This window comes from Mus pahari, chromosome 1 (assembly GCF_900095145.1).
Source record: "Mus pahari chromosome 1, PAHARI_EIJ_v1.1, whole genome shotgun sequence".
Classification (NCBI taxonomy): Eukaryota; Metazoa; Chordata; class Mammalia; order Rodentia; family Muridae; genus Mus; species Mus pahari.
Genome location: NC_034590.1, coordinates 141,214,532 through 141,241,257, shown reverse-complemented (window position 1 = coordinate 141,241,257; position 26,726 = coordinate 141,214,532). Strand labels below are relative to the sequence as shown.

Genomic DNA, 26,726 nt, shown 5'->3' with positions numbered 1-26,726 from the left:
TGCTTCTTAGATGTAAGAGCAGAGTCGACCTTCCACCATCCCTTCTGTCCATCCCTTGGGCTTCTGGGCTTCTTGGCGGCTGAGTTGGTTGCTGTGAGTGGGTACCGAAACTGGAGGGAGGCACTGGCACCTGCTTCAAGGGAAACGCACCCTCTCCCAGTGCCACTCCGCCCTTGTCTATTTAGAGTCCCCTGTGTAAACAACCTCCAGCGCCTTGCCAAACAGGAATAACAACTATTCTGTCTAATACAGGTGAAAGGTGACACCTCCCAAAGTAGAAAACGGGAGTTTTGCAACAAGTCCTCCCTCTTCCCAGAGAGGGGCAATCATCCCAACAAACAAGCGATGTGATTAATATTGAACTAAAGGGATGGCAGAGTCCCCAGGACAGTGGCTGATTACTTTGAAGGATAACAGAATAAATAAAGCTTGTCCCTCCATACCCGTGGGAGCAGGGGTTCATCAGTCCCTGGGAAATATGGTAATTACTCTCCAGCGTTACATAGTTACATAGGAGAATCAATACGCTGTGATTGCAGTTACCTTGGGAGCTTCAGACCACCATCCCATACATATGTTAGTTCATTCTCAACCTGATCCTGTCCCTTATGGTGATGTGGATAAAGACTGCCTACCTGCATTTTGGTCCCATGTCTCTCCTCCTTTTTCTTCTGTTCTACTCTCCTGCCTTGCTTCAGCCAAGTGTGGCAAAGTGGAAGTACAGATGTCTGCAGAGGGGCAAAGGCAGCAGGGTTGAGAATCTGAGGCTAGACCAGGCTATTTTGTGAGTTCCAGGTTAGCCTGGGCCATGTCATGAGATTTCATCTTTAAACAAAACAAACCAAAAAATTCAGCATCTTTCTTACCTACCTTTAACTACACCAGAGTTCTGTCAACCAAGACCAAAAGGCATGGCTTGGGCCTGTTCAGGCCAGCTTCATAGTACAACATGGCTTCTCTGTTTTTCCTTCTCTCTGTGAAGGAACACACTTGCGAGAAGAGAGCTGAGAGAAGCTGAGGTGATTCCGTGGTCCTGAAGAGATCAACCAATCGATTGATCAGGGATTTGTTCCATGAGAGAGAAGATAGCTTCATTGAAATAAGCTCTTCTCCCATTTCCTTGCTTGCTTCTATCTTTATCCTAACCCTCAAGCTTAAAAAAAAAAATTCCTTTCAAAGCACAGATAATTGTTGGATTCTCTTAGGGCTGGTTATAGGTCACGGACATGAGTATAAAAATAAACAATGAGTTTTAAAGATATTTTTAGGATCGCAAAAACTAAAGAACCCCGAATATCGATTGACAAGAACAGAAATACCAAGTTCCAGGTTCTAGGTCAAGTCTTAATGTCAAAGACCCTGTACTATGCCAAGGGAGAGACAAAGACAGGCAAGGATGACCCTTGTTTCTGCTGGCAGGAAGCCCTCAGTGGAGGGCAGGACACTTCTCAGGCTCTGAAGAAAATCAAAAGGTTGGCATGTCCAAAGAAGCCCTAATTTGTGAAAAGCTATCCGAAAGATTATTGATGGTTAGCTCTGTAGCAGACGCTATCTCTGGAAGAGCTGGGTTGACACTGGAAATCTATTTATGTACGTGTTATGGCTTTCTAAAAGACAGATGGAGTTGAACAATCCATCTGTAAATGAGTAAAAGGGGAAAGCGTTGCAGGGTCTGTGCTCAAGCCTCTTCAGGGCATGCCTTCAGGGTGATCCAAGACTTTTCATCTCAACAAGTCTCTCAAGGTGGACAGTGAAGATTTCTCAGAAAGGTTGAATTGGGTCTCTCAGGTGAGGAAGCTTGGACTCCTCACCCTCTCGTGTCTGAGTCAAAGCAGAAAACTGAGCTGAAGATTTGGGAGACTCTAGGAGGGAGTTATCTGGGTTTCTAAGATGGGGTGTCCGACTTTGTAGCAATTTTCCTTGAGACTGGAAAGGTCATGCAGCTTTGGCTCTGTTCAGCTGTGGTTTACAGTTTACCCTCTGGATTAAGCCTATGGCTGTAGGATTAGCCCCTGGTGGACAAGAACCTTAGCTTCCATAGCTGTTTCTGTTAGGTCTCGTAGAGTGCCTATGTCCAGAAAAGACAGTTTTGGCCCGCCTCAAACTGGACTGTAGAATGATTTCCGGCCACTAGGTAAATGTTAGTTTTCCTCAGGAACTTGTGAAACCACTTCCCATCCAGTTGTTATCATTTCCCTTGTCTCTGGCAGAAGGGACATATACTTCTCCATTGACATGCACCTGCGGTTGTGGGTAGGATGGGGTGTGGGCTGTGGGGACAAGGACTGGGGTGAACTGCAACCCAGAGAACCATCTAAATCAGCAATAGTTGGTTATCGGAGCTGAATCTTGTGTTTTCCCAACAAAGGGCTGAACTTGAGATATGCATGTGAGAGTTTTGCTCTGCTAACGTTGCCCAACTCAGTTAAAAAAGAGATCACTGTATGAGCCAAACACGTCAGTTACGAACTGGAGTCAATTCACAGGCTGCCTGCCACAGCTCCAGCGCCCTAACCTCTAAGCCCTGGACGATATACTTGCTAACCATCAAATTTTTTTTCTGCCTGAGAATCAGGTTATAGACCGGATTCTTATCTCTAGATTGGGAAGAAAGTGAACTGATCAGACAGCGATTCATCTTCTGTGTAAGGGGCATGCGTAACTGTGTCAAAAGTTTCCCTGCTCTTGTCTCCAGGACTCCCCTATCTCACACCAAGAGTGAGTGAGTGGGAAGTCTGACATTTGTTCCAGTGCCTGGCTCTGAGTTTGTAGCAGCAACAAATGCTTTGAAATAGTTTTTCCCCCCTCACCCATCTGGTTATACATACAGGGAACTCACTGGGATGCTATGTGAGCTATAGCCCTAACACACACGCACACACTCATATACACACACACACTCACATACACACATACTCACACACATACACACTCATATACACACATACACACACTCATATACACACATACACACACATACTCATACACACACACACACACTCTCTCTCTCTCTCTCACACACCCCCCTAGACTTTAGGGTAGAGAGAAGTAGATAAATTTATTCCTGCTGGCTTCTATCTAACCACCAGAAATCCTTCTAGAGTGTAGCTTAAGCTGAGCCTAGACTCAATTTTGGATCAAGTCAGTGGGTCTACCCCTTTTGGGGGGGGAGATGGGGTACCCCTTGGATCTGACAATGCTCTGTTCTGCTTCCTAAACAAAGCACAATTCCTTTGCTGATGAGACTGCACTCTAGGATGGCAATAAAAACAGACATCCATTTATCATTCAGGCTTTTGCTTCCAACTCCCTAAACTCGGTGTCCCAGCCTCGCGGGAGTCCCACAACAACTGCCCTGACACCTAGTGATGATGTATTGGGGTCTGGGAAGACAGTAGTTCTAAAAACTGTAGGCTGTTATAGGTGTGTTCCAATTCCTCTATAATCCCAGCACGCATGAAGAGTCTGAGGCAGAATGATGGATTATTCGAGGCCAAGTGGGGCTAGCTACATAGAGAGATCCTGCCTCAAAACAAAAGACAAACAACCACAGCCACTTCCGACACTCCGTAGGAGGGCATCAGATCTCATTACGGATAGTTGTGAGCCACCATGTGGTTGCTGGGATTTGAACTCGGGACCTTCAGAAGAGCATTCAGTGCGCTTAACCGCTGAGCCATCTCTCCAGCCAAGGTCGGATATTCTAACAGTACTTGGAGCTGCTGGAATAGGAAGGATAAGGGGCTTACGTGTATAGCAGAGGTAGTTTTACTGAGACCGAACTTGGAAAGGCATTTGTCTCTGGAGCTAAGAAATCTTAAAATCCCATTTCCCACAGTCATTCATGAATCATATGTAGCACATACATTTTGTTTGTTTTGGTTTAGGGAGGGGCCTTCTATAGCCCAGCCTGGCCTTGAACTCACTGGCAAGATGAGCCTGGCCTTCAGTTTCTTACCCTCTTCCCCCTTCCTCCAGAACTCTAGGATTATAAAGCATGCACCCAGGTCAGGTTTATGCAGTTCTGGGGATCAAATCCAGGACTTTCTACCTGCTAGGCAAGTATACTACCACTGTGTTATTTATTACTAGTATTGAGATATTTTATGTATAACCTATATCATTAATATCTAGATACCTAGTTATTTAAAATATCCAGCTATTTCCATATCCAGATTGTTCTGGGTTTTTTTTTTTAAACATTTAGTGAAGTGGGAGGCAGCGACTACCTTATGGGAGCTCGTTCTCTCCTACCACATGGGTGCCAGGGACTGAAGTCAGGCCTTCATGCTTAGTGGTGAGTACTTCACTCCCTGAAACTGCGGGTTGGGGTGGAAGCCAAAAGAACTCACTTCAGAGACAGACGCTTAAAAATGAAAGCTTTGTTCTCTGCAGGAGCAGGGGGGCGGCCAGTTCGGGATCTGAAACAGGGTCCCTGAAGGGACATTGAATAACCTTTATATAGGATGGGTACGCAAAGCAAGGAGACCGGGGAGGGCCGTTGCATCGGCCAATCACACGTTGACACAAGGGGTTAAGCAAGGCAGTTAACTTTGGTGCCTGGGTCTTATCCAGGTCGCATCAGAGTCCTTGATTCAGTCTTTCCAGCCCGGTCCCCTCCTGGACTCTGGCCTGGAATCTAGGGTGATAAGGGAACAAAGGAACAAGCAGGCTGCTTACCGTCAACTAAGTCAAGCCAGGCAACACATTTACTGTTTGTGTCCCTTAGTTTAGATAATGGGATACGGCAGCTTCCCTCTTTACATCCTTTACTGGTGAACAGACAGACATGAAACGCCTGAAGAAGCCAGACCGACGTTGGTTCCGGGGCCTGGGAACAGGAATGCAGTTTTGACCCTGCCAGTGGGATGGAACTTGTTCCCGCCCGAGATGGCTGGACTCGGGAAACTGTCTCCTAACAAAACAAACGTCATACCAAGACCTGGATTTCCCATATTTCTCTTTTTGAAGGTGAAATCTACCTCACACACAACTAACCATGTTAAAAGTGATGATTTAGAACATTTCCATATTCCTCAAGCCGGGCACACCCATCTGGTTCCAAAAACATTTGGTCACCGGAAACATCCGTCATAAGTGTTAAGCAGTCCTTTCTGTCTTCTCCACTTGTCTCTGCACCTCTGTGTTCTGCCCCCATGAGTTTTCTCCTCTCAAGGTGCCTCAAGTGGCTGAAGACAGCGGGGGGGGGGGGGGGGCTCTGGCTGCTTTCTCTAGCATGCTGTTTTTAAGGCTTAAAGCCACCCGAGCAGGTACTCACACTTCAGTCTAAAGATGGAATTTTATTGGGAATAAGGTTTTGTCTTGTTTATCTGTTTGTTTGTTTGAAACTGGGTTTCTCTGTGTAGTCTTGACTGTCCTAGAACTCACTCTGTAGACCAGGCTGGCCTTGAACTCAGAACACTACCTGCCTCTGCCTCCCATGTGTTGGGATTAAAGGCATGCTCCACGCCACCACTTCTGGCTGTGAATACTGTTTTGTTGTTGTTGTTCTTGTTTTTTAATTGAAGAAATTGGGAATTTATTCTTGGTACTTCTGGATTTTTGCTTATTGATTACTAATGTAGTAAAGAAACAGAGGCTTGATGTCGCAGAGGAAAAGAGGTTCTATCTTTATAAGGCTTATCACCCAAGGGGGTAGTAATGAAGAGGTGAGTGCTTGTGGAACTGTGAGTGTGTTGGTAAGATTAAACAAAGTTATTAGAAATATTTAACAAGGCCGGGCGTGGTAGCGCACGCCTTTAATCCCAGCACTTGGGAGACAGAGGCAGGCAGATTTCTGAGTTCGAGGCCAGTCTGGTCTACAAAGTGAGTTCCAGGACAGCCAGGGCTAAACAGAGAAACCCTGTCTCGAAAAAGACACGCAAAAAAAATATTTAACAAGATACACATACAGCTTTTCCTGTCCCAAGTTGCCTTCCTACAGATGCAAACTAGGTTGCTGTAAAAAGACACAGTCACGCTTTTTCTTTCTTTCTTTTTTTTAATGTGTATGGATAGTTGTCTGCATGTATGTCTGTGTGCTGTGTTTATGCTTGGGCAGGAGGAGGCCAGAACAAGATGTCAGATCCTTTGGAGGAGCCTCAGGTACTCTTAACCCCTGGGTCCTCTGTCTGGATGCCTAGCCTTTCATCCACCTAGCCAACTACAAAGGGGTAACTGGACGATGTGAAAGACATTCTCCTCCCATTTTCATAATCCCATGCAGATGAAGGTCCACCCCCTAAGTAAATCCCGAAGTTAACCTGTAAACTCAAGGATCTGTAACTTTCTGGAATGCTGGGAGTTGTAGTTCTTGGAAAAGAACAAAGCCTCCTGGGAAAATACGGTTGCTCGTAAACCCTTTCAGAATGTGTACTGAGGTCACTCAACTGGGAATTGCAGGTGGTGGTCCTGACCGGAGCCCATCCTGGTCAGTATTTAATTCAAAGCTTGTTTCAAAATGGACTCAGATGGTAGAACTGGTTTTTTCCTCTGTGAATCTCAGGATTAACACCTCCCCCAGGAGAGTACCAGTAGACATATTGAACTTTGGCCGTGAATGTGGTCAAGGGTCTTAGAAAAATCCTATTAGCCTTCTCATGTGCGGGAAATGGCAGCACAGCCTGGGGAGGTAATTCATTCACAGAAGTTCCACGGCTTAGTGGGATATCAAGGAAGGAATGCAGTTTATGTGACTGTTTTGCATATACGTGTGTGCGTGCGTGTGTGTGTGTGTGTGTGTGTGTGTGTCAAGGTGCTCCAAGTTCTCCAGGCTTGGAGGGTGGGCAGAAAGGAAGAAGTCAGCTGTAGGCTTGATGTTCAGAAAGCTCAAGGAGGGCCACCTGGTTCCGGCACAGTCGGCCTCTACACACTCTTGGACATGTGGCCCGGTCCCTGAAGACCCTTGAGGACATCACGGCTGACCATTTTAGTTTAAGCAAGTGGCACGGTCTGCAGACTCCCACCTGCTCCAGAGTCTGATGCGGTGTGTGAGGCACAGGAAGCTACCAGGTCGCTCTCCTGTTCCCGATTCTCTGGTGTCTCTGGGAGAGACTGGTGATGCTTTCATGCAAGATCTGTTGTTGCCGCCTTCTTCTTGGGAACATCTTGGAAATGCAGCAGCTGCAGAGGCTATTTTGGGTCCAGCAAGGATCTAGAGAAGGTCACCATCACTCACAGGCCAAGTGAGATTTGTCCAGGACAGATTTTGTGAGATTATGGGGAGCCTGGTATTTTGGGCAAGCACTTGTAGATGAGCTGAGCTCTGGCAAGTGCTCATGAATATTCATGAATATTTAAGTAAACTTGAACTGTGGGAAGTGGGTGTGGCCATGGCTTCGGCCTTGTGAGCCAAGACCGCACCCTGGTTCACTGCCAAGCCCCTTGATTCCCTGCTTGATTATCAAAATCCTGATTATGTGCACCTGAGTGATTACGCACTGCCCGCCTGATGTAGAGCGTCATCATACAGCATGATATTGAGTTACTGGCCTATCAACACCCACCCTGTCTGCGTGCATGGCTCGCGTATAGAGCGTGCTGAATGCTGACTGGATGATGAGTGATGAGAGAAGAGTGCAGAGGGTGGAAGGGGATAAATTGGGCGATCCCAGAATAAAGTAGAAGAAACTGAGGAGAAGCTGAGAAGCAGAGGGGAGAAGCTGAACTGCTGTAGAGAGCTGGGGTGAGCTGCAGAGAGAATAAAGGAAGCTGCAGCGGGAAGCTGTGGAAGCTGCTCAAACCCTGCCTTGGCGTATGTGTCGTCTTTGCCCCACCTCTGCGGGACGGAGGTTGGGGGTGCGCGGCATTTTCAACATGGAGCAAATTCGGTTAAGTCGGTGTTCTCAGCCTCCAAACTGCTGAGTGGTGCATTTCTGGTACCAAGTCACCTGCCTGACCTCAGGAAGTTCATGGAAAAATACAAATAAGCGTTGGTATGTGACCCTCAAATAAATGCCCAAAGATGTTTATTTTGCTGGGTTCCTTTCTAATAGACTACAAGGGATAGAAGAGAAAAATCTAGAATCCAGAGGCAATTAAAATCACTAATTCTCTCAGGCCAAAGGCAGAATTTAAAGCCCCTCAAATTATTTTTCTGGTTCAGCAATTAGCTATGGACATTTTGAACATTTTAGTTTAGAAATGTACTTGGGCCCCCGAGGTGGTGGAGGATTTGCTTAACATGTGGGATCATGGGTTTGATCCCTAACACTGCCAGGGAGGAAGAAAGGAAAGGACAGGAAAAGAGAAAGGCGCTGGTTGAGGTGTCTCCAGCTGTAATGTCAGCATCAGGAGCCAGAGGCAGGAGGATTGCTGTGAAGACAAGGGTGGCCTGCATACCAAGACCCTATCTACAACAAAAACAGAGTGAGAAATAAAAACAAAGAAGGAAGGAAAGGCAGAAGAAAGAAGGAAGAAGGGAGGGAAGGAGGGAGGGAGGGAGAGGGGGGAGGAGAAGGAGAGGAAGGACAAACAAAAATGCTTGAAGACTAAGAGCCAATGTTAGCCTTTTGACAGTCTTATTCCCGTGGTAGCTCCCATCCATGCTGTAATTAATTATAAACCATCTTCCTGGGAAATGAGGGGACGGTGCTCCACACACAAGCTTCTGAACCCAGAAGCAGAGAGAAGACAGGAAACAGAAGGGGGAAGCCTCCAGAATTCACCTTTTATTGCAACTGTGTGGCCTGGCTCGGCTGTTCTGACAGCTACTCTTTCTGCCTGAATGCTTGCAGGAGCCTGACTTGGCGACGAAGTTTCCAATTTCCATGTTCCGGACTCTTGGCTGCGCTGACTTACTTGACCTTTCTTCTCTCTTTTATATGCGAAATCACTTTTCTATCATAAATGTTTTGTAGTGCTGGGCCCTCTCTCTTCCTTTCTTTCTCTCTCCCCTCCCTTCCTCCCTCCCTCTTTTTCTTCCTTTGAGACAGCTTTCTCTCTGTAGCCTAAGCTAGCCTAAAACTTACTCTATAGGACCATGGTAATCGCCCCACACTGGGATTATCTCCATAAACCTCCATACAGGACTCATTTCTCTTTCTTAAAAGTCATGTTTTGACAGATCTCTCTGTAAGAAATCACTACATAAAACTGTGAGTTTGTTTGTTTGTTTGTTTGTTTGTTTAAGGCTCCTAGTGTATCTTGAATAATTACTTTTCTGAAGAGTTATTCCAAAATATATCCTGCCAGACCCCACATCATGTAAGTTCTATTAATGAACCGTGAAAGTGCCGGTTATTTAAAAAATAACCTTCTCAATATAAGTTATATTTCTACACCCTTTCCTCTGATACTAAAGATGAACAGCATATATTTACCTGAAGGTCTTTCTTCCTGACCTGCATACACAGCACCTACAGATAAGACATATAATCCTCTGGGTTTTTATACTTGTAAATTCTGTTCCAGGATGGGCCACTTGCCTTCTACAGCCCCTTTCCTTCCATGTGTGTGTGTGTGTGTGTGTGTGTGTGTGTGTGTGTTTTGACTATGTGTGTCCATGAGTGAGTGCCTTTCTTTCTCAGACAGGGTCTCACAGTGCACTTGGAACTCATTGAAAGCATAGCTAATGCCAGCAAGCCCCAGCAACTCTCACCACCACAGGGATTATAGGCTACTCTGTGCCTGCCTGTTGGTGGCTTCTGCAGGGGCTGAGCTCAGGTCCTGAGCCATCTCCCAAACTCTTTTTTTTTTTTTTTTTCCTTTATAGTGACCGTTTTGATGTATACAAGTTTTTAATTGTGTGAAGGCAGTATGTGATGTTCCTGTCATGCCTTACGGTTTTTTTATTTTGGATTAGAATCTCTGTTCATTTCAAGCTTTAATCATTAAGATCCTATTCATTTGTATCGTATCCCTTGGTCTTCCTCCTCATCTACGCTAAGGTCATTTCCATCTAACTCTGCCTGAATTAAGAAGTTGCTGGGCCGGGATGTGACTCAGTTGGTAGAGCGCTTACATTAAATGAGCAAAGCCTCAGGTTTGATCCCCAGGGTTTCATAAAACAGGCAAGATGGCACACGCCCAATCCTTCTGGACGCTATGGATGGGGGGCAGGGGTGTATGTGTCAGAGTTCAAGGTCATGGCTTGCTAATTGGAGAGCTTCCTGGCATACAGGAGACAGAGGAGAGAAACAAACCCACGGTACCGTGACCTCAGTCCAACTTCAGGTACCCCTGTGCCGCAGACAGACGGCCACCCTGTGTCGCAGACGGCCAGGCTCCAGCCTGCATCTGGGATTCCTACTTGGTTTTCTAATCCTTTTCACTCACTCGGTTTCCTAGCTTTGATGTCTGCTTCTGTCTTTTGCAACTGGTTTGGACTGGTTTGGCACCTTCCTTCCTTTTAATGACAGAGTAACATAAGGTAATAGCATTCTTTGGTCAGCTTTCAGCTCAGGGACCCATACCTGGTGAACGTGCCCTCCTCACAGGAAGCGGGCCCGTGGTGAACTGTGCTGTGACGCTCAGGCATGCCGGCTGTGAGAGAATCTGTGTGGAGCAGCGAGTCACCTGTGTGCCCACAGTGCGCAGGTCTGCCCTCCTCAGTCTGGCTAAGTTCCTGGGTATCAAGAACAAGAGAGCATGAAAGAAGGGCCTTGGACCATCTCCGTGCCACTTGGTCAGCCTAACTCTGTGTCCCGTTAGGACACAGAAGAAAAAACTTAAATGTCTGCCAAGAAAGATGAACTGACTTAGTCCTAGTGATCAACTAGAGGGAACTTGGGTTCCCAAGCCAGATAAGGGACGGTAGCATTGCCCATACCCCAGACATCTCTCAGAGACACGACAGGAGTGGGGGTTCTCCCCACCCAAATCAACTCCATAAAGACAAAGGGCTCGCCCTGACAAAGCCAGTTAGGCTTCTGTTTGCCAGCTAGAGAACTGGCTTCTCAGAACTCCTGTGTGGGGTGGTCTGTTAATCTAGCTGATAGATTGGAAGGCCCCCCGACCCCTGTGCAGCACTTCCAATCTTGTCATTTTTTTCCTTTTCTCCCCACTGTCTCCAGCTATAGAGGCTGGCCTCACTATTTCAATAAACGAGCTGACCTCTGAGACAGTCTCCCAGGTTGGGTCATTCAGATCTAAGGAACTCACAACTGCTGCTTCTCAGCTCCTCCACATCCTGTGACTGCTGGTGCCCAGTGGTCAATGAAGAACAGAGAAGCCACAGTCAACAGCCTATGGGATAGGGCCGGCAGCATAGCCACTCGGTCTGTCTTACCCTCACCATCAAGTCACTCACTGGAGTCTTTTTTTTTTTTCTGTGAAAATAAAACCACAAGTCAACGTAGCTTCTGCTACTCCAAAGGCCAGGCATTACTAAAGTCAAAGCTGTTAATTACAGCTAGCCTGACATGCCCAGTACAGCTGTGTAGGGGTGTGAGCCAGCGTTGTGTAAAGGATGAGGGATGGGCAGTCCAAATCTAGGTTCAGGGTTTGTTTCCTTCTTTTGTTTTTTTTGTTTTTTTTTTTTTTATTTAGTTAACTTAAGCGTGGGTCTGGGGCCTTGGGGTATGGCCTGACAATTTGTTGTAGGCGTGGTCTCTGGGCTGCTCTATCTCAAATGACCCCAGAGTCCTTGCTAAAGCCAGGAGGCCTTCCACATGCTGGTACATGGCTGCTGCTCCCATCTGATCCCTTCCCAGGCCCTTCTGAGTTCGTGTGGTGTTAGCCAGAGCCTTTCTCAGGGTTGCTTCTGAAGATTGCTCACTTCCCTTTGCCTGGAACATTGTCTCCCGAGGTGTCTTAGGTATGGTTTCTAACGCTGTGATGAAACACCAGGACCAGTTGGAACTTGGGGAAGAAAGGGTTTGTTCCAACTTACAGTGTCACAGCCTACTCAGTTACTGGGAGAACTCAGGGCAGGAACTCGGAGGGAGGAGCTGATGTGGAGGTCATGGAGGAGTGCTGCTTACTGGCTTGCTCCTTTTGGCTTGCCTAGTCCCTGCCCAACCCAGGACAATTAACCCATGGGGCCGGATCACAAAGGTCTGGGCCTTTCTACACTATCTATCAAGAGAACCAACCACTGGGGATGAGTGGGGGCATTTTCTCAATTGAGATTCCCTCTTCTAAGTGGACTTTAGCTTGATTCAAGTTGACTACAAGTTGCCAGCACACAAGGCTTCTATGACCTGTGATCATAACATATCAGAACCTCCCCTATCTGATATATTGTTGCAGATAGAGCTGCTGACTTTGACAGCTCTCCTTCCAAAGGTGATGGAGATCTAGACTTTGGGAGAAGCAGATAGCAAAATTTCTGAATCTTACAGAAGGAAATATATATTTTCATTCTCCCATTGTCTTAGGATTTCTTTTTCTTTTTTTTTGGATTTTCGAGACAGGGTTTCTCTGTGTAGCCTTGGCTGTCCTGGAACTCACTCTGTAGACCAGGCTGGCCTTGAACTCAGAAATCCACCTGCCTCTGTCTCCCAAGTGCTGGGATTATTATTAGTCAGGGTTTCTATTCCTGCACAAAACATCATGACCAAGAAGAAAGTTGGGGAGGAAATGTTTTATTCAGCTTACACTTCCACATTGCTGTTCATTGCCAAAGGAAGTCAGGACAGGAACTCACACAGAACAGGAACTTGGAGGCAGGAGCCAATGCAAAGGCCATGGAGGGGTGCTGCTTACCGGCTTGCTTCCCCTGGCTTTCTCAGCTTGCTCTCTTATAGACCCCAAGACTACCAGCCCAGGGATGGCACCACCCACAATGGGCTATGACCTCCCACCTTTCATCCCTAATTGAGAAAACGCCTTACAGCTGGATCTCATGGAGGCATTTCCTCAAGGGAGGCTCCTTTCTCTATGATAACTCCATCTCCTGTCAAGTTGACACAGAACCAGCCAGTACACCCACCCATTCAATAAGCACATACTCAGGGATGACCAGAGACTGGGCAGAGGCTAAGCACTATGGGTAAGATGGTAAGTTAATAAGATAGACATTGTTTTGGGTTTTAGAGCTCACACTAGAAAGGATCTTACAGGACTGAAGTTCCGCGTGTCTGGAGACTACTGCATTTTCACACACGTGGGACATATTAACTAAGTAGTACATGTTATGCTACATCTTAGGAGACTTCAGTCAAAAGCTGGGTAAAACTAGACAAGGCTCTTGCCCTCATGGAGCCTCCAGTCCAGCGAGGGAACCGCGAACTCACAGGCATTGATGGTGTTGTAGGAGTGGACACAAGCGGGTGTGGGCTTAACTGAATTAAGAAGAGCCTTGCTTAAGGAAGTATCACTTCCACTGAGATTTGAAGGGAACAAGCTTGGCAATGAAGGGAAGGAACAAGTGTTTTGGGTGATCCAAACAGTATATGAGAAGACACTGTGAAGGGAAGACGGTGGACCGGAAGGAAGTCTTTAAGAGAGGCCGGTGTGGTTGCAGGAGCATCCTGCATCTGATGGGTCTGAGAAGTAGGCAGGGCGTCGTATCTGACACAGACACTCAGTCAAAACCCTGAAGCGTGTTTTCTCAGTGGATCTCTAGGTAAATGCCTTAGAGCATTTCAGCCATTATATACATGGGCCATAGAACCTTGAATCTAAGAGGCTCATGGAAGTGGCAAGCAGAAACAAGACTGGTCAGTTGCTAGCATGGCTACCAATGACCGGCTTCTTGCCACTCACTGTGATAGTGAAGGAAGACTAATGTTTTTTATTATTATTTATTTTGAAGATGTGTAAACATTTTTATTTGTATTATTGTGTACTACTTATGGCTTACTTATTGTTGTGATGAAACACCATGGCCAAACTAACTCGAGGAGGAAAGGGTTGATTTGGCTTCTGCGTCCACACCACAGCTCTTCATCAAAGGAAATCAGGACAGGGACTCAAACAGGGCAAGAGCCTGGAGGTGGGAGCTGGTGCAGAGGCCATGGGGAGGGGGGTGGGGGGCGTTGCTGACTGGTTTGCTCTTCAGAACTTGCTCAGCCTGCTTTCTTATAGAACCCCACAAAGGGCTAGACCCTCCCCTATCAATCACTAATCGGGAGAGCATCCTACAGCTAGATCTTATGGTATGACTTTCTCAATTGAGGGTCCGTCCTTTCAGATACCTCTAGTTTGTGTGTCAAGTTGATAGAAGACTAGCCAGCACAATTGTGTTTATTTGATGTGTTTGCAAATGTGTTTGTATGAATTGTGTTTGTACTTGAACACTCGTGTGTGCTTAGGTCAGTAGACACCTTGTGGGAGGTGGTGTTCTCCTCTCACCAATGGGCTGAATAGGGGAATGAGGTTGCCAGGCTTTGGGGGAAATCAGGGATGAACACATTTATCTTCTGATCCATCTTGTTGGCTCAAGAATATCTCTTCGGGAGCTAGAGAAAGTACCCAAGGAGCTAAAGGGGTCTGCAACCCTATAGGAGGATCAACAATATGAACTAACTAGTACCCCCCACCCCCAGAACTGTGTCTCTAGTTGCATATGTAGCAGAGGATGGCCTAGTCAGCCATCATTGGGAAGAGGGGCCCTTGGTCTTGTGAAGATCATATGGCCCAGCACAGGGGAAGGCCAGGGCCAGAAGGCAGGAGTAGGTGGGTTGGGGAGCAGGGCAGGGGGAGGGTATAGGGGACTTTCGGGATAGCATTTGAAATGTAAATGAAGAAAATATTTAATAAAAAAATGAAAAAAAAAAGAGAATATCTCTTCGGAGCCTTTGTTTTTAGAGTGCCCTGTGTGTCCACGGAACAGAGCGGAAGGGATCCCATTTGTCCTTCATTTGCTGTCTTTAAGTTCTTCAGTATTAAATAGGAATGAAAATATTTTCTTTCAAAGTCTGTACTTAGCACACTACTTGACTCAGCAGCTATTCATAAAATTATAGGTATTGTTAACTGTTAAATAAAGACAGCACTAGCCCTGGTAATTGGGGTTCTGTGTCTCCCTACTTCCTTCCCTGCCTCCTCTAGCCGCTCATCTTTTGTAGCCCTGGTTGGCCTGGAACTCGCTATGTAGATCGGGCAGGCCTCTAATTTGTGTAAATCCTGAGTGTTGGGATTAGAAATGCTTTTTTTTTTTTCAAAAAAATTTTTTTTTTTTTTTAAAAGACAGGATCTTCGCTATGTATTCCACTCTAGGCACAAAATAGGGATCCTCCTGTAGTCATCCTTCCTAGTGCCAGGATTACACCTCTGTCCATCCAGTCCTGGTTGTGAAGTCTTACTGATTTGGTAGCCAGAATCTTCCTTTTCCTAGTATTCATCTGCCCAGCGCAGGATAAACGCCTCGTGTATTCTGTTAAAGCGGCCTTGCACTTCTCTCTTGCTTGGGGCTGCTCATTTCTAGGTTTATGGGTGTTTTTCCGTTTGACAGTCTGCTGGCACCAGGCTGGGTGTCAGCCTGTGCCACCAAAGATCTCAGACCCAACCAAGCACCAGGGAACAGCGAGGCGGACCAGCCAATCAGAAGAAATTTGGCCCTCTGCAGTTTCCGTCCGCTCACTAGGAGGCGCTGCGGAGGCCGCGGTGGCCGGGACGGTCGCGGGCTGGGGCGGTTGGCGGTGGCAGCTGCCGCCATGGAGTGGAGCTCGGAGTCTGCGGCTGTGCGGCGGCACCGCGGCACCGCGGAGCGTCGGGAGGGAGAGGCGGCCGCGTCGCCCCGGCAGAGACAGGCCTCCGCGCAGGAGGATGCGAAGGGCGACGGGAGGGTGCGGGGGAAGACGGAGAACGGCCGCGGGAGCCGGGGCGCGAAGACCGCGCTGTCCGAGGCGCGCACGGCGCTGGCGCTCGCACTCTACCTGCTCGCGCTGCGGGCGCTCGTGCAGCTGTCGCTGCAGCGGCTGGTGCTGAGCCGGACCTCGGGGCTCCAGGGCGAGTTCGACGCGCGCCAAGCCAGGTACGGCCGATCGGCCCGGCCGCGAGTCCTTTGCGGCCCCAGGCGAGTGAGCCCCGGGGTGGGGGAGCGCCCTGGTGGGTGAGTCCCGCGCGGGTGAGCCCGGCGTCACTGTGCCCTAGGCGGAGGAGGCCGGCGCTGCTGTAGGCAGAGTCGCGGGGTCGTTGGCCGCACGTCGGTGGGAAGTGGGATGGTCCTGCGCGTCCTCCCGGGGTCTGAATTGCGGGTACCCGTTGCTTGCTCGGCTCCCTCTTTGCTTTCTCGGGCTGGCCAGGTCGATTGAGTCTGCTTTATCATCCACTCTGTTCCTCCTGCGGATGATTGGCTGTTCACACGCTTCATCATTCTCCTCTCTTTCTCGAGCAACTTCCACTTTTTACTTTGGTTAGTTCTCTGCATTTAAAATGAGCTGGAGAGTGAGGTTTTTGTGCCAGGGCTGCATTACCAAGTCTTTCTGGGAGGGTGTTGGAAAGGAGTAATGTACGGTGTGTTACCTTTCTAAGCACCACAGCCCTCCAATCTGAAAGCCGTGGAAGGAGACTCAGAGTACAAGAATTATGCCTATAATTTCTGAAGGTCGCAGATGGTCTGTGGCTCTTCTATATTACGGACTGTATAGGGTTCAACATTTTTTATTTTTTATTTTTGTTCTATTTATTTATTTTTCGAGATAAGGTTTCTCAGTGTAGCCCTGGCTGGAACTCCCTCTGTAGACCAGGCTGGCCTCTAACTCACAGAAATCCTTCTGCCTTTGTCTCCCAGGTGCTGGGATTAAAGGCCTGCGCCTCCACTGCTGGCCAAGGGTTCAATTTTTTTTTTTTCAACGACCTCAAGTGTGTTTGGAAATATGAATTCTTTGATTCTGTAACCTGCATCTTAAATCAGATGAATCCTAAGCTAGTAGAAAGGTTTCAACTACTATTGTGTTTTAAAAGTTGCTTTTCCGGATGAGTTTTCTTAAGAGCTTTTTGGAAGGCAACCCCGGTCTCCCCTCCTGTCCCACCCCTCCCCCATTAGGGTAGGGTTAATTTTGACCTAAATTGAAGTTATTAGGTTTGGTGTGTACAGCAAGAGGCTTGTGTTTATTTTTTTATATTTTTAAAGATTTATTTATTTATTATATGTAAGTACCCTGTAGCTGTCTTCAGACACACCAGAAGAGGGCGTCAGGTCTCATTACGGATGGTTGTGAGCCACCATGTGGTTGCTGGGATTTGAACTCAGGACCTTCAGAAGAGCAGTCAGTGCTCTTAACCGCTGAGCCATTTCTCCAGCCCGAGGCTTGTGTTTATTGTTTATTCTTTTCGGAAGTTAATCATGCCTACTTGATGGCATTGCATGGTTATACAAATGGCCTCAGCCACTTAGACCCAATAAGGGACAATCCATAGCTATCGGCAGGAGTCAGGCCGGTGAAGCTGTGTTGTCCTGCCTTCAGCAGTCATACTGAATAAGCCCTAGTCTTGGTATGCGTCAGTGGAGAAAAGTGTGAAAGCATTAGTTCCTGGAATGCAGTATAGTGATGAAACTTCTAGACCATCTTCTCTCTGTCTCTCTCTGTCTCTCTCTCTGTCTGTCTCTCTCTGTCTCTCTCTCTCTCTCTCCACCTTCAGTTCCGGATCTCAAGAGTTAGAGGTAGGGGACTCAGTGAGTTCAAGGCCAGCCTGGTGTATATAGAGAGAGCCAGGGCAGCTAGAGATTATGTCTCTCAAGATGGAGGAGAGGCACAGTGATTTTTTTTTTTTTTTTTTTTTTTCTGAGAAGTCAGAAGAACTAAACTTTCTGTGGTTGGAGGGAAGCACAGTGGGAAGTTGTTCCAAGCTGAGTTAGGCTTGTGGGTGTTTGTCATCACCATCCTTCTGATTGTTTCCAGGGAGTATCTGGAACACATAACGGCCATTGGCCCCAGGACTACGGGAAGCACAGAAAATGAAATTCTGACGGTACAGTACCTTTTGGAGCAGATCAAGCTGATAGAAGCACAAAGCAACAGCCTTCATAGCATTTCAGTGGATATACAGCGGCCTACTGGCTCCTTTAGCATTGACTTCTTGGGGGGCTTCACGAGCTACTATGACAACATTACTAATGTCGTGGTAAAGCTGGGGCCCCGGGATGGAGCCGAGTCTGCTGTCCTGGCTAACTGTCACTTTGACTCAGTGGCAAATTCACCAGGTAGGTTCTTGTACTTAGTCATTTAAAGTCACAAAGATAGAGCCCAGAAAGTTTATTAACTTAGCCCCCTGTAAGGACCATTTTTCTTTGACCAGCATTTTCTCATTGTGATAGAAGTTGAGCTAATTAATACCTGTTTAGAGTCTAGCAATTTAATATTCCCTTAAGTTCATTATTATCATTGTTATTGTAATTATTAAATAATGGCGCACAAACCCCATGGCAATACATGAGATGTTTTTGGTTCACTGAAGTATATCCTCAGTTTACCAACGTGTCTGTCCACTTGTAAGTGCTTTGGGGTGACGGCAGGCTTTGGGGGTACTGGGTAAAGAGCCCTGTATTTAAAGATACATGGACTAGAGGACATTAGTTCTAGTAGTTTCTGTCCACTTGAAAAGTTAAAATTATGGTCCACTGAAGGTATAGTACTTACTATTGTGTTCTGAATAGACACTGGCAAGATAGAGAACTTGATGTTCAAGACAATGTCTGACACAATACATATCTGTCAAATCAGTGTGAATCCACTAAATTGAAGTTTTAAAAATTAGATTTTTCAGAAACATGATTTGTAGACTCTGAGTCTCATTGTCCTTGCAGTGACACAAAAAAAGTGCAAGCTGCGTTGTCAAGGGCGGTGGTTAGCAAAGCATCTGAAATGTTGTGCAGTTGTTTGATAGGGTATTGGTTGAAGTGCACATAGCCCAAACTTAAACCAAAAGAAGCAGTAAGCTTCCACCTAAGTCGAGAGGCATCACAATCAACAGTGGTCGCTTGAAGGTGGAGAGAATCGATTAGCCCGAAGGGACTGATGTAGTTATGCACCACAAGGTGCCCGCGCTCGTGTGTGTGTGTGTGTGTGTGTGTGTGTGTGTGTGTGTGTGTGTGTGTATGTGTGTGTTTATATGCCATGTGTGTGTGTGCGCGTGTGTGAGCACTGACAGGCCAGAAGAGGGCATTAGATTAGATTCCTCAGTGCTGCTTTAGTTACCTGTGAACAGTTGTGGTTGTTGTGGGTTCTGGCATCCGAACTCTGGTCCCTCAGGAGGGAGCAGCCTGCCCGCAGTCTTAACTGCTGAGTCATCTATCTCTCCAGCACCAAGGATTATTTTTTATTTTGAGTTGGTGATGTTTTTGTAAAGTATTACAGAGTAAAACAAAAATCACTACTGAAATAATATGTGAATCATGCTCATTGTATTAAATTCTGAAATCTTGATAAATTTCTGTGACTCTTATAATTTTTTTATAAGATAGACAGGAGTCTGTTTAAACTACTGACGTCCATTATCTCTAAAATTTCTTCTCTATATGCTCACATAAATATTCACAAGTAAAATATGAAAAAAAAAAAAAACCCAGCTAATGTAGGCAGTTAAGAATAGAAGGTGACAGCTGGGCAGTAGTGGCGCATGCCGGTAATCCCAGCACTTGGGAGGCAGAGGCAGAGGCAGAGGCAGGCGGATTTCTGAGTTCTAGGCCAGCCTGGTCTACAGAGTGAGTTCCAGGACAGCCAGGGCTACACAGAGAAACCCTTTCTTGAAAAACAAACAAACAAACAAACAAACAAAAATAGAAAGTGACATTTTACAATGGCATCCTGAGACTATACACTTAAGAAGACTCCTCTAATAGACACAAAGCCGAGGTGGGTGCTGGGCATTCTGACCAGGAGAGTATCTGAGTATTGGGCCTTCTTTTGGCATATTGCTTAACCTAATCTATCTTTGATTTCTTAATTGTAAATGGAAAACTGATAGCTAATTTCCTAATAATGTTGCTCAAAAATTAAGTATATGGAAAACTCTAGGACAGCATCTTTCAGAGGAAGTCTTCCTTTGGTGGTGGTACTATTGGTAACAGTACTTCTGGATTGCTTGACTGTATAGCAGGCCCAATATAACCATGTAGAGTCACATAAGATATAAACTAGCCTTGACTTGATGAAATGGTATTGTGATGAAATGGTATTGTGATTTCTTTGCATTTAGAATATATTTTGCTTATTCAGATATCAGTATCCACACATTCATTTAAAACAAGGCAGATGTGCCCTAACTATGCCAGGGACACCAGACAAAGTCACCTTGTGCTCATTATTAAGATGCTTAAATTCTGGAAAGGGTCATATAAATGCTGTGGTTGTTAAAGATCATTATAGTAGAAAGACTGGATATGTAGGTATCAGTCAAATGCAGAATCCCTTGCCTTTCATAATTCTTATGTGGGAATAAGATAAGATTGTAAGGGAAGATAGTAAAGAGAAAAGAAGACAGGTCATTGCCATATGTGCACAGATGTATCTGTTTGATAACATGGGGAGAATGAATCATTTCAAAGAGGTGGTTCACTTCTCAAAGAGGTAGTTCAGTTCTCTGCCTTGGATAGTGTCTTCATCAAAGAAAAATACTTTTTGTTTTTTTGAAAAGTGATGAGACAAAGGGAGAGAACCAGGTGGGGTGTAGCTCAGTGGTAGAGCGATTGCTTAGCATTTGCCAGCACCAGGGTCTGTCTTTAGTGCTGCAGAACAAATAAACCAACCAGGAGGAAATCCCGAATCAAAGCAAAAAAGCCCACAGAACAAAAGAAGGGAGAAAGGATGGAGAGCCCGTGTGGCAGTGAATGTGGGAAATGGCAAGCCTAGTGGGGAAAGCTTGCTGCCTGTAGCCTCTCCAGGGCCTATGGTTGTCTTTGTAGATTAACCTTTGTCCTTCCAGGCAGACAGGAAGGCGGAACCCCTGCATAGATTTATGTTCTGTTTTTAGGCAAATTCGGGGAGAACAGAGAGCTTTTTCTGTGTCTTCAGATTTCTTTTTAACACCAAAGAGCCTTGTATTAAAGTAACATGTTTTGAGTGGCATTTTTCTGCTGCTGTTAACATAGAGCCAGGCGTATAGATTATATGTGGAGTCCACTAATGAAAAGAGTCTTTGGAGAGCCATTAGAACTTTTTAAGCCTCCCCCCTTTTTTAGAGACAGGACCTCATGTAGCCCAAGCTAGTCTTGAACTAGCCTCATACTGCTGTACAGCTGAGCACGACCCTGACTCTTCTGACCTGAGTGTGCCACCATGCACGGTTTAAATGACTAAAAAGATTTTCGTTTTTCTCAGATTGACCCTATGGCTTGCTGCATGCTTACTCTCAAATGCTCTCTTTCTAGTTTAGAAATAATTCTTACCTAAAATTGTATAATACTCCTACTGATGGTATGAAGGAAGTATCTATCAATAATAAGCTAAGAGAAGCTTTTCACTCATGCACCAAATAGTTGTCACCTGAGTCCACTCCGGGGATGAACTCACTGAAGCCTGAGTATTTTTTTGTGCATGCCCATCATGGTGGGGGCGGAACCCGACACCTGTACCTTCTCTGCCACTGAGCTGTCTCCAGTCTCAGGACTATTATGGCGGCATCCTGAACTGTGCAGTCTAGGCTGGCCTGAGGCTTAGCAGTGGCTCAGCCTTAGTCACCCCAGGGCTGGACCACAGGCCTGCCTGGCTGTGCTTGTTTTCCTGTGTGTGCTATTCTAAAGTTCTCAGCAGCATAGCTGGACCCAGGAATTGATACCAAGGAGAAGTAATGTTACCCACAGAAGGGCCCCGTTTATCTTCTCAGGTCTGCTGTGCAGTGCCAGGTCTTTGGTGAGCATCTGAGTTATTTTGGGGTGGCTTCACTTTCAGGGTGATTCTAAATGGAAAGAGATGTCAGTTTGTCACTCAGCCTTCTTACTGTCTTCGGATTACTTTCTCAAAGGCGTTGTGACCCTTTTCTGTTCTCTCCTAAGACACTGGTACCCTTAGAGTAGGGAGATGAGTGGGAAGTTAATCAGCTGTATATAAAGGTAAGTGCTGTTAATTTCACTTCTTTGAATAAAGAGAAGTGTTACTGTTTGCTTTTCATTTTAAAATAACAGTCTCAAATGGAAAGAAAGCATTTATTTCATGTTCTGAGAAGTTGCACACATTGCTTACATCAGCCTATACCCCCTGCCCCAACAGGGGTCAGGTAAGGGGTACTTTGTTTCACTTTCATTAATGACTGAAGTACAGTCCAATAATCCCCAGGGCTAGTGTTCACTAATATTGTTTCTTTTTGAGCAGAAGTGGGGCATAGAATTCAACAGAACCCTAAAGCAAGTGTTTTATTTTCCCTGGTTACAGAGCCTCCCCTAAGTTTTCAGAGAGAAAGAAGAAAGCTAACAGAGGATGTTTCCCAGGTGCCAGACAATGGGTGTTGTTTTGTAAAATCTGTGCAAAAGGCCTGTGGGGTTGAGTCATCAGTCTGCTTTCTAGACCTGGGAAGAGTGAGCGAAGTGACAGAGATAAAATTTGCCCTCCATCCTTCCTGCTCCTGAGTCTTCATTGAACACAGCAGCACCCTGACTCACAACCCTCACTCAGCACACACACACACACACACACACACACACACACACACACACACCCGGAAGTGCTGCTGCCTGAGTTTCGGTGTTTCCTTTCACTAAATTCGTGGTCAGCTTCCTATTGTGAAAAGAATCAGATCAGCAGAAAGCAGAGTTGTTTCCTGACCTGCAGGGTGCTTCCCCCTGCGGATCTGTCCAGGTGCGCTTCTTTTTCACCTCAGCCCTTGGCTCTCTCTGCGGCTGCACTGCTTCCTCTGAGGTTCAGTCTGCACTGGTGAAGCATGAGGGTCCCCTCCAACATGCTAACAATTTTATGAGATACCTCACTTAGAAAATTTAGCAATAATCTTCTAGTGTCATCAAATAGCCAGCCGGACCCTTTAACTACCTCTCATGGTGCTTTTAAAAATCAGCATTTGGGGCCCAGCAAATCAGTCCAGTGCCTAAGGGTACCTGCTACCAAGGCTGCCAGCTTGCCTGAGTTTGGATCCACATGACGGAAGGAGAGAATAATGTCCTGCACATTGTCCTCTGACTTCCATATGTGCTCTGTGGCAAGTGTGCCCCCCACCCTACCCCCTCTCCCCCCCACACAAAATAAACACATAAAAATGTTACAGCAACAGATTTCATTAAAAACAGAGTACTAGGGTTCTTTTCATAATCTTTAGATTTTCTGATGTGGAGGCTGGAGTATCTTCCTGCCATCCTTTTCAGTGCTGGGACCAGGCACAGTTCACTCTCTGTGTCTTACCATTTAGGGGCCTTTGTACTTTTCCATTACTTGATCCCTTTGGAAAAACTACTTAAAGCATCCAGTGTTACACCCTCTGTAAATGTGAGGTGCTGTAGCATTTATGATTTTGAAAGAATGTGGTAGAGAGGAGGAAGCCGTGAGCACCAGAAGTACCCAAAGGATGGGGGAGGAGGAGCCAGGCCAGTTGTCCTTAGGATCCATCTGGCTGATCGATGCCCCAGCTATTGAGCCTGTACTGAATGCATGATTCCACCGCTCACATCACTGAGGAGGCCAGGCTAGGGTCTTCCAGGGCTTGTCTTTGTTGAGCATAGTTGTCACCCTGTGATGACAGAGTCCTGCTTCTGGTCACACAGCTATGGTGATGCCCCTTTGAGGGGAAACTCTGAGAAGTGCCTCTGTTTTTCTGACTCCAAGGTGCCAGTGATGATGCAGTTAGCTGTGCAGTGATGCTCGAAGTTCTCCGGGTCATGTCAGCGTCTCCAGAGCCCATGCAGCATGCTGTGGTGTTCCTCTTTAATGGTGCAGAGGAAAATGTCTTGCAAGTAAGATTTATTGTTTTAAGCATTTGGGTTGAATAATGATGAGAGGAATAATGACTGGTAATGTTTTATTAGTAATATGAATAGTATCATAAAAATAATATGCAAAATAAACACTGTATCTGGCAGTGGTTTAAAAACATCCATGCATGGAGTATGTACAGTACGTTGGAAGCGCCGAGGACTGCGCATCCCCCTAGGATGACCCTTGCTTTCACTCTCATCTTTGAAGCAGGGTCTGCTGTGTCTCTTAGGCTGGCCTGGCACTTGTGATCCTCCTGACTCAACTTTCTGAGTGTCACTGTGACAAGAGAAGTGTGTCAAGGGCTTCTCACTGGCATCCCTCTCCTGACCTTTTTTAAACCCTGAGATCAGAGAGATGAGGGCGGTACACAGCACTAATGCTTAGCCATATGGATTATCTCGCCTGTCTTTTCTTCTTAACTTCTGCATATTCATTCTCACAGCGACATTTACTTGGCAAACTGAACCCACCATTTTGTATAGGAAGATAGCCATTCTGTGTGCAAAGAAGCAAAATAAAAACATAGTTTAACCTACATTTTTTTTTTTTTTCCTCATTAAGGCAAGCCATGGTTTTATTACTCAACATCCCTGGGCCAGTTTGATTCGAGCATTCATTAACCTGGAGGCTGCCGGTGTCGGAGGGAAAGAACTTGTGTTCCAAACAGGTCTGTGAGGCTGTGCACTGAGTAGGTCAGTGCGACAGTGGAAAATTTCTCAGAGTACACAAGCTTTTTAATGAGCAATCTCTTGAATGAGGTTGATTTTTAAGGCATGAATGTGTATGGTAATAGGTACGTTGGTATGGGTGCACATGTATGTGCATGTGCATGTGTCTGCGCCGGGTTCTTCTGTGCTTGCTTATGGTAGCCAGAGGTGTTACCATCAGGTGCCTTCCTCATTTGCATTCGACCTTTTTGAGACATTGCCTCTTGCTGGACCTGAAACTTATCCATTCAGCTAGTCTGGCTGGCCGTTGAGTTCCAGGGGCCTTCTCAGCACTCTTTAATAATTTTTAAAAGCAAAATAATGTGAGCAGCATGTGCTCCTATAGTACTTATTATATGCAAATGTTATACAAAATTATTTAGTTCTCAAAGTGTGGTGAACACATGCTGCGCTGCTTCTGCTCTGTGGATGAAGGGCAGAGGTGAGAGTTTATCTTGTAAGGTTTTATACTTGGTATGTGACAGCGGATTTGAACACGAGTGACTCAGGCTCAGAGTTGGTTCACAGCGAGTAACTATACTGTAATATGTGCTGGTTGGTTGGTTTATTTATTTATTAAAGATTTATTTTATTTATTTATTATATGTAAGTACACTGTAGCTGTCTTCAGACACTCCAGAAGAGGGAGTCAAATTTCATTTCGGATGGTTGTGAGCCACCATGTGGTTGCTGGGATTTGAACTCAGGACCTTCGGAAGAGCAGTCGGGTGCTCTTACCCGCTGAGCCATCTCACCAGCCCTGGTTGTTTTATTTATTGTTTTGACAACATAACTCAAACTAGAGTTATCTGGGAAGTGAGCAGCTCAGTTGAGGAGTTACCTCCATCTGACTGGCATGTGGGCATATCTGTGGGCATCTTCTCTGTAGATTAGTGATAGATACGGAAGGGCCCAGCCCACTGTAGATGTACCACTTCCCACAGGGAATCCTGAGTTTTATAAGAAGAAGGCTGTGCAAACCACAGAGAAGAGCCCTCCCCCATAGCCTGTGCTTTACCTTTAGCCTCTGGGCTCCTGACTGGAGTCCCTAGCCTGCCGTCTGTTGTGATGGACTCTAGATCCTGTAAGCCAAATAGCCCATTTCTCTTCAAGTTCAGCAAATAAGGACATAGTACAATGTGAATATTATTAATTATGGATGATTAGGATATAAGGGTTTTAAAATGATAGTAAGAGTTAAAATGAGAAAATTTACTCACAGTTTAAGGAATTTAATTTCATCAGAGAATAATTTGAATGTTAAAAAAGAAACAAAAAACAAAACAAACAAACAAAAACCAAGAAAACCAAAAAAACCCAGTAAGTGTAATAGCTAGAGAGAGTTGTAATTTTAGGATTACGCATTCCTGAAGATAACAGGGTATAACTGTTGAACATCATGTACTTGCCATTTTAGTAGAGTTGAGCGTGCACAGACTCGCTCAGCAGGGCCTGCTAAGACCTGACTCTGGAAGGCCCACCTTCTCTCCTGCCCCTGCCACACACAAAGCTTTGGCCAAAGCTGCCTCTGTTGTGTGAGTCAAGATAGTCTCATTTCGCATCCCTGCTAGCTTTGAATCCGATCCCTCTGCCTCTACCTTTAGAGTGCTGGAGTTATAGGCATGTACCCTGCCTGACTTGCCAGGAGTCTTAATAGTGAGTAGTGTTTTGGGTAAGAGGATGTGAATAAGGGATAGAAACTTACTCTCTAGCATTTTTAAAAGTCTCTAGCATTATTTAAGTTTTGAAATTACAATAAGCACTAAGTGTTTTTATAACTTAAATAGTATCATATTTCAGCACTTTCTCAAACTTACTTTAAACTTTTAAAATGATCCTGTATTTTATTTCAGTTACACCTTTAAGAAATTCAGGGTTGCCAGTTTGGTGGCTGAGGCTTTTAACCCCAGCATGTGGCAGAGACAGACAGATCTCTGAATTCTAGGTCAGCTAAGGCTACATAGGGACACCTTGACCACACAAATACACACACACACAAATACACACACACACACACACACACACACACACACACACACACACACAGTTAGAATTAAAATGCTCATTTATTTCCAGATATGTGATCATTTTGAAATTCATGTTGCTGAAGATTTTTTTTTTTATCTAAAGCCATATACATTTAGTTAAGGAGTAAGAACTTGGGTCTAATCAGAGCCAGCAAAAGTGAATACTCGGTAGATGTTAGCAGAACTGCCTGAGAGAGAGAGAGAGAGAGAGAGAGAGAGAGAGAGAGAGACAGAGAGAGAGAGAGAGA

The 26,726-nt window shown here is 45.8% G+C and overlaps 1 protein-coding gene across 2 annotated transcripts in view; it reads left to right on the top strand.

Annotated features, from left to right (window-relative positions):
- Positions 1 to 26,726, top strand: part of Ermp1 (endoplasmic reticulum metallopeptidase 1) — a 59,785-nt gene that overhangs the window by 5,240 nt on the left and 27,819 nt on the right. Inside the window, exons 1-4 of one of the 2 annotated variants that reach the window (XM_021192689.2) lie at positions 15,486 to 15,859; positions 17,730 to 18,031; positions 23,595 to 23,722; positions 24,306 to 24,411. In XM_021192689.2, coding sequence (XP_021048348.1) covers positions 15,540 to 15,859; positions 17,730 to 18,031; positions 23,595 to 23,722; positions 24,306 to 24,411 — 856 coding nt within the window. In that variant the 5' untranslated portion in view covers positions 15,486 to 15,539. Of the gene's footprint in view, positions 1 to 15,485; positions 15,860 to 17,729; positions 18,032 to 23,594; positions 23,723 to 24,305; positions 24,412 to 26,726 lie in introns of those variants that run through there. The other variant, XM_029537236.1, reaches the window with a different exon arrangement.